General features: G+C 49.0%; 1 protein-coding gene across 1 annotated transcript in view; it reads right to left on the reverse strand.

The window, feature by feature from the left end:
- LOC100952154 (cytochrome P450 2S1) overlaps positions 1-7,998 on the reverse strand; it is a 13,346-nt gene that overhangs the window by 4,140 nt on the left and 1,208 nt on the right. The window contains exons 2-7 of the mRNA XM_003802090.2: positions 7,502-7,667; positions 5,034-5,183; positions 4,475-4,635; positions 4,208-4,387; positions 1,413-1,554; positions 201-388 (exon numbers count right to left, since the gene is read on the reverse strand). Coding sequence (XP_003802138.1) covers positions 201-388; positions 1,413-1,554; positions 4,208-4,387; positions 4,475-4,635; positions 5,034-5,183; positions 7,502-7,667 — 987 coding nt within the window. The remainder of the gene's footprint in view (positions 1-200; positions 389-1,412; positions 1,555-4,207; positions 4,388-4,474; positions 4,636-5,033; positions 5,184-7,501; positions 7,668-7,998) is intronic.

The raw sequence follows: 7,998 nt of genomic DNA on the forward strand, positions 1-7,998 counted from the left end.
AAAAAAGAAGAGAGAGAGAGAAAGAGAATCACTTGAACCCTGAAGTTTGAGGTTGCTGTGAGCTATAACACCATGACAGTCTACCTAGGGTGACAGAGTGAGACTGTATCTCAAAAAAAAAAAAAAGATAAGACACTAAGATCAAGGACACCAATAGCAACTAATTCTAACTCAGGCCTGAGGCTGTCCCGCACACCCACCTGGGGCAGGGTGTACCCCCGGAAGCAGGTGGTCCGTGTGAGGGCACGGGGTATTCCCATGGGCACCAGTGCCAGGAGGCGCTGTGCCTCATGCAGAACCGCATTGGTGTAAGGGAGACGAGTCCGGTCCTCTAGGCCTGGCGCTCGGCCATCCCCCAGCTCCCGAGTCAGCTCCTCATGCACACACTCTGCAAGAAGGAGGCAAAGGTTAGAGGTGGGGTGGGGTGGGGGGGCTGTGATCTTCCTCCATCTTCTTGGGCAGCCATGGCAGGTGGGGAGGAGCAGTTCCCTAGTTCTTACAGAGCCCTGAGCTCACACATCTGTGTGTGTGGTATTCTGTCTATCCTCTAGTTCCCACAGCAATCCTATGAGGTAGGAAATATCATCTATACCCATTTCCCAGATGAGAAAACTGAGGCCAGGGAATCCAAATCAGTTGATACCACTCCACTAACACCAGCAGGCCCCCAACTGCCATTTTCTAGGTCAGCCTGTCTCACTAGCCCACTAAAATGCTGGCATTCCTTAGGACTCATTCCCAGATCTACCCTTTATCCAAGCACCCCTCTCATTACTGCAGCCTCAGTTCCTGTCAGTGCTCTGATGATCCCAATTCTTCATCTCCCATCCTGACCTGGGTATCTTGTTGTCTCCCAGATGCCTGACCCAGGGTGCCCCCAGGCTCATACTCAAATTAATCCAAACCGACCTCAGCATCTCTCCCTGAAATCAGCTCTTCATTCTCTTGTCCCTGTCACAGGGTGGCCTCCTGGACCCCAATTCCCTGAGCCTGTCCCTGAGAACGTCCCCTCCCTTTTCATTTTCCCACAGCCTGGCTCAGCTCTGCAGTCCTATGTGGACTCCTGACATCTCTCACCTTTCAGAGTCCACTTCTTTGGGGCAGCCCAAAGGATTTTCCTCAAATGCAAATTTGACCCTGCTCAAAGTTCTGCCATGACTCCCCATGGCTTAGGATAAGGCATACTGGATATCACCAAGGTGACAAGGCCCTGCAAATGTCTCCTTCATCTTTCACTACACTTGATGCTGCAACCAGCAGCCCCTCGACTTCTTCTTACTCCTCAAATAACCCAAACGCCACATTCATTCTCACTTCCAGGATCTGCCTTGGCCTGTCTGTTCTGCCTGCAGTCTTTCCTCTCTCGTACTCTCACTCTGTTCCCAAGGCCTAGCTGGTGGAAAGGCTCTCACTTTGGACCTGAGGATATTTCACCAGGAGCAGGAGGGCGTAGCCGACCGTGGCACTGACAGTCATCGTCCCAGCGAATAGCAGATAAGTGACTGTCATCAGCAAGTTCTTCTCTGTGAATTCTGTGTTTGGGTCTTGTTCCTCCTGGGGAAAACCAGGCAGAGGGGCTCAGAGAACACAGACTGTGGATAGTAAAGGCCTAGGGCAGCCAGGCTTGGGGTGCGGCACAGCAAGTTAAATTGTTTTCAGAGAGTTTAAGCTCCTGATATTAGTTCTCCCTGATTGAAACATTATTAGAAAAGGAAAGAACATGGCTACTAACATCACAGGAAATAACGAGTGTTGGTGAAAATATGGAGACATTGAAATCCTTTGTAATGCTGGTGGGAGTACAATAGTACAATTTTTTCTCAAAAAATTAAAAATTAGGCTGGCTGGAGCATGCCTGTAATCCTAGCATTCTGGGAGACTGAGGCAGGTGGATGTCTTGAGCTCAGGAATTCAAGACCAGCCTGAGCAAGAGCAAGACCCCCCATCTCTAATAAAAACTGAGTGCACACCTGTAGTCCCAGCTATTAAGGAGGCTGAAGCAGGAAGGTTCCTACAGCCCAGGAGTATGAGATTGCTGTGAACTATGATGATACCACAGCACTCTACAGAGACTCTGTCCCCCCCAAAAAAACAAAAAAAAATTAAAAATTAAATTATCATATGATCCAGCAATTCAAATTCTGGGGATATACCCCAAAGAATTGAAAGCAGGGACTAGAAGAGATAATTATATACTCATGTTCATGATAGCAGTTACTCATAATAGCAAGAGGTGGAAGCAACCCAAGTGTCCACGGAGGGATGAATGGATATACAGAATGTGGTATATACATACAATGGAATATTATTCAGGCTCACAAAGGAAGGGATCCTGTCACATGCTACGACATGATGAACCTGAGGGCATTATGCTAAGTGATATAAGCCAGTTACACACAAAAATAAATGTACTTATGAGGTACCTAGAGTGGTTAAATTTATAGACAGAGGCCAGATGTGGTGGCTCATTCCAGCATTTTGGGAGGCCCTGGAAGGAGGATCACTTGAGGCCAGGAGTTTGGGGCCAGACTGGGCAATATAGCCAGACCCCATCTCCACAAAAAATAAATAGCTTACAGGGCATAATGGTACATGTCAGTAGTCCCAGCTACTTAGGAGGCTGAGGCAGGAGGATCACTTGAGCCCAGGAGTTTGAGGTTACAAAGAGCTATGATCTCAGCACTGCATTGTAGCCTGGGTGACAGAGTAAGACCCTGTCTCTAAATAATAATAATAATAATAATGTATAGATAGAAAGTCAAATGATGATGGTTGCCAGGGGTTGAGGAAAGAGAGAGTTATTGTTGTTTGACAGGAATGGAATGGAAATTCAGCTTTGTAAGATAAAGAGTTCTGGAGATCGATTGCACAAAGTGAATGTACTTAACAATAGTAAACTGTATATTTAAAAATGGTGGGCCAGGCCTGGTGGCTTACATCTGTAATCTCAGCACTTTGGGAGGCCAAGGTGAGGGAGGATTGCTTTAGGCCAGGAGTTCTAGGTTGCAGTAAGCTATGATTGTACCACTGTAATCTAGCCTGGGCAAAAGAATGAGATCTTGAGAATGTCTCTTAAAAAAAATAAATAAAAATAAAAAAAAAATCATTGGCTAGGTGTGGTGGCTCATGCCTATAATCCCAGTACTTTAGGAGGCTGAGGTAGGAGGATTGCTTGAGGTCAGGCAACATAGCAAGATTCTAATACCTACCAAAAAAAAAAAAAAAAAATGGCTAAGAAGGTAAATTTCTGCTTGTAATGCTGGCACTCTGGGAGGCTGATGCAGGTGGATTGCCTGACCTCAGGAGTTCAAGACTAGCCTAAGCAAAAATGAGACCCCGTCCTTACTAAAAATAGAAAGACTAGCCAGGCACTGTGGCAGGTGCCTATAGTCCCAGCTACTTGGGAGGCTGAGGCAGGAGACTCCCCTGAGCCCAAGAGTTTGAGGTTGCTGTGACCTATGATACCACAGCACTTTACCCAGGGTGACAAAGTGAGACTGTCTCAAAAAAAAAAAGAAAAGAAAAAGAAAAAAAACATAAAGATGATAAATTTTATGATATGTGTATCTTCTACAATTAAAAATTAAAAAAAAATTCTGTTAAATGAAAGTGAAAACAAATGAGGCCACAGAGTTAAGAAATTTTTTTTCTCCAAAAATAGAGTGGCTGCTTTTATTCAAAGGATGTGGCCCTGAATATCATACATACTTCCAAAATTTGTACAATTCAAAATTAGCTCTTTCCTTAGGAGTCAACTTAATTTTAATTTTCTCATGTAACTAACAAAGTAGACTATATTAACATAACTTGATTTTGCAAGGTTTCATACTTAAATGATCATAATTTCGCATAAAATGTCTAGTGTGGGTGCGGGCACGGGGAGTGATATGATACTGAAAATTGCTGGTGCAGGACCCTGGGCATGGTGCATGAACACAGGCTGAGGGAGGAGAAAGAGGAAAGATGAGGGAGAGACTGGGAGCCTGGCACCAACACACTCCAGGTGTGGGGCAGAGAGAGGGAGAGAGAACAATGCATGGAAAGAGACAGACAGACAGATGGATGGATGTGCACACACACTTAGAGACTTACGTGCACACAGAGACATGCAGAGAGGCAGGAGAGACTGAGACGCCCAGGTACACCCAGGTGGGCACCAGTCATGCCACTAGCCCCATTTTGGGGAATCTCTGCACCCTTTCCCCACCTGTGCCATCTTCAGCAGGAAGGCGTCAACAAGGTCACGTGCAGGACCTGAGGTGTCCAGACTCCCTTGGTGCTGCTGTACCTGCTGGATAGCAAAGGCAGCCAGGGTACCCAGATGGTGGAAGAGCTGCGTGTGAGGGCCTGGCAGGGGCCGCAGGAGCCGGAAGAACATCTCATAGGTCTGTAGGGGAGAAGGGCAGTTGGTTCTCACAGAAGCCTGGCAGAAACCTTTGGGGAAAGTGGCCAGAGAGGGGTCCCACCTACTTACCTGGCCCCATGGGGAGCTGACCCCCAGCAGGGTACCGCCAGCTGCCCGGACCACAGCCTGAAACTCCTCATCCTCGTAGGGGAAGCGGAGGCCAAAGATGAGGGAACAAGCTACATTGGAGGTGGCCTGGGCCAGCAGCAAAGAAGGATCAAAGGGGTGTCCTGGGGGAGCAGAGGGCAAAGGAGGAGGCTGGGTTGGAGCTGGGCAGAAGGGAGCTAAGGTAGGGCAGACCTCCATATAGGGTGCGGGCTGGACCCGACCACAGAGACAGACAGGGATACATACAAACATGGAAAGAGACACAGATAGGGAGAAAGACAGAAACAGAGCAACCATCAGAGTTTGACAGGGAGGGAGAATTAAGACAGACTTAGGGTCAGAAAAATAGAGGGAAGTTAAGAAAAAGAGGCAGAGAGAAAGATGGTGACCAAGAAAGAATGAGATGACAGCCAAGGACACAGAAAGAGATGTCATGACACCTACAGAGAGACAGCTATAGAATTCAAGGCTTTGCCACCCACTCTGCCCAGGGATCTGGAACTGACTCTGCCCTGCTGACCTTTTGTCTCCCAGAAAGCCTCCACCAGATGCTGGGCCTCTGACTGGATCAGCTTCTCGCCTTCTGGCTTCCCCATGCCCAGGTCCCGCAGAGCAAGCATGGTGAATTTTCTCAGCTGCTTCCACCGCACCCCATTGGAAAAGAAGACCCCTGTGCAAAAGGCTAGACTTAAGGAGACACTGGCACCTCTCCCCATTCCCCAGGACCACCCTGTTCCTCCTAGTGAAGTACCCTAGAGGGGGACTCTTCAGCTCCTGTCCTAAGTCCGTACCAGCCTAGTCCACGGATGAGGACTCGGTAGGTTCTCAATAAATGCATAATCAAACTGGTTTCTCCATCTTTTGACTTTGGAGCAGAGGGTATATTTTCTGTAAAATAGGTAAATGGAATATCCCAGGCTTCTGCTCCTTAATTAACCAGGGCAAGTAAAGAGGTCTTCCTTCCATTCACATTGTATCCCTCCTTCCTCTTCTTCCCGCCTCTCCTCTCATCCACCCTCCCCAATATTTATGGAGTATCAGTGGTCCCTTACCTCACACAGGCTGGATGTTGAACAGAGAGGGAAGAGGATGGTCCTGCACTGTTTTCCTCCTTTATCCAAGATACCTGCTCTAGACAGACCCTCCCCTTCACTAAACTTAGTGTTTCCATCTGTTGGAAATGCCACCCTGTAGGAGCCTCCTGGACACCGCCTCCTGAGTGTCCCCTATGTCCCAAACTGTGCCCTCCCCCAGTGATCCCTTTCCCTCTCCCCACTGTGTTCCAAACTGGCCTCAGCTTCTCTCCTCCCCGTCTCAGCTCACCATGCATTCATCCTCTGCTTCCTGGCCAGAGCCCCAGCTTTCTCCCTGTTGACCCTCCCAACCATCTCCTCCTCTCCATCCCATCACAGCAGCCCTCGTCTAGCCCAGTCCCTTCCCCAGGTCCCTAGTCCCCAGTTTTGCTCTTTTACAGAGTGACCAGAGGACTTTTCTAACTCTTATCTTCCCTGCTTAAAATCTGCTGCTCCCAGGAAAACCAAATGTTTGAACACTCTGGCATGACTCATGGGCCTTGCATGACCAGGGCTCTGCTCACTTCTCAGCTTTATTACTCATCTCACTACAACTGCACAGCCTCCTCTCACTTCCTCAAAGGTATCAGGATCCCCACACCCACCCACCTTTGCCTCTGCTGCACTCTCTGCTTCCATCACTGGTACCCCACTCCCATCCTTTGTAGGTTAACTCCACTCATCTTTCCTGTCTCAGCTCTAATGGCACCTCCTCTGAGAAGCCTTCCCTGATTCCTCCCCAACCCACTCACATGGGGTCTTCTGTACCACATGTCTTACTCTCAAAGCTATATATATATATATATATTTTTTTTTTTTTTTTTTTTTTTTTTGAGATAGAGCCTCAAGCTGTCGCCCTGGGTAGAGTGCCGTGGCATCACAGCTCACAGCAACCTCCAACTCCTGGGCTCAAGCGCTTCTCCTGCCTCTGCCTCCCAAGTAGCTGGGATTACAGGCACCCACCACAGCGCCCGGCTATTTTTTGGTTGTAGCCGATGTTGTTGTTTGATGGGACCAGGCTGGAGTCAAACACGCCAGCTCAGGTGTATGTGGTTGGCGCCTTAGCTGCTTGAGCCACAGGTGCCGAGCCAAAGGTGTACTTCTTATTCTAGAATTCTATTCCCTTCCTCCATTGTCTCATCACAAGCCTGCCTCTTCCACAGTAAGAGAGGACACCACATCTATCTCAGTCACCTGTGTCCCCAGTATAAGACCAGGCATAATGAAAGTTTGAATGAATGAATGCTTCCTTTCTCATCTCCATGTTTTATAGGCAATAGACTTTGTTGCTGGAACACCCTTCCCGCTCACCTTACCAGTCTCACCTCAGATATCCTTTCTTCTAGGAAGACTTACTGAAAATCTTCCACTAAACCAGCTAGATCTGCCACCTCCTCCAGATTCCTATGGTCCCTGGGCCTCCCTCATTCCTGATCCCCCCCAACCCCAGGCCTGTGCTTCCCCATCTGGCCCTGACCACTCTGGGCTGTCACTGTCTGGCGACTGGTCTGTCTCCTATCAGCCTAGCACTATGGGGGAACAGTACTGGGGCTGTCTTAGTCACTGTTGTGTCCCTGGCTCAGCATGGGCCTCCTGCTTTTTCTGCACATAGAATGGTTTATATGGTTTCAGTGCTTACCCACCAATTCCAGTGCCTTCAGCTCTGTCCTGTGCCTCCTGAGGCCTGGAGCTTCCCCTGGATCAATGATGGCTATCACTGATACAACCTGGTAATTAGTGAGTGCTCACTTAGTGCCTAGCCCTGTCCTTATTCAATTCTTAGGACAACCCTATGAACTACTATCAGCCTGACTTTACAGATGAGGACACAGGGCTACCAGGCCATGTCACATACCAGTAAGTGGTGGTTGGCTCAAAGTGAAGGGCCTAGCAGCCTACCCCAGCTTCCACTTACCATGGCCGTCAAAAGTCCCGTCCAGCGTTGCCAATGCTCCTCGCCCACTGAACTCTTCAGCCTGGCCTCCCAGGGCCTCCTGTACAGCCTTGTGCCCAACGAGGACCACCACACGCCGCCAGGGGCCCAGGTACACGGTGAACACGGGTCCATACTTCTTGCTCAGCTGGGGCAGGGAGACAGAAGAGGTGGGTGCTGTGGGGTTCTTCCAGCCAAGGTGTCTCAATCACTGCCCCTGTCACTAGCTGAACTGCCTGGGCTGGCTTCTGCATCCTCTTGCAGAAGAGCCCCCCCCAAAAGGATCAGTTCTCTTTTTGCACCAGGCTCCTGGACCCTTCACCAAAGTGCCCCTCTCCCCTATCACTTCCTCAAGTCCCCACCTGCTCACTTCCTTCCTGCCTAATCTCTGACCCTGGGACATCCCTTTGGTGTCCCTTAATTCCTCAGCACCCTGACCTCCAAATGCCCAGTCACCCCTTTCTTTTTTTTTTTTTTTT

Source organism: Otolemur garnettii, unplaced genomic scaffold, assembly GCF_000181295.1.
Source record: "Otolemur garnettii isolate 467f Iridium unplaced genomic scaffold, OtoGar3 scaffold00233, whole genome shotgun sequence".
Classification (NCBI taxonomy): Eukaryota; Metazoa; Chordata; class Mammalia; order Primates; family Galagidae; genus Otolemur; species Otolemur garnettii.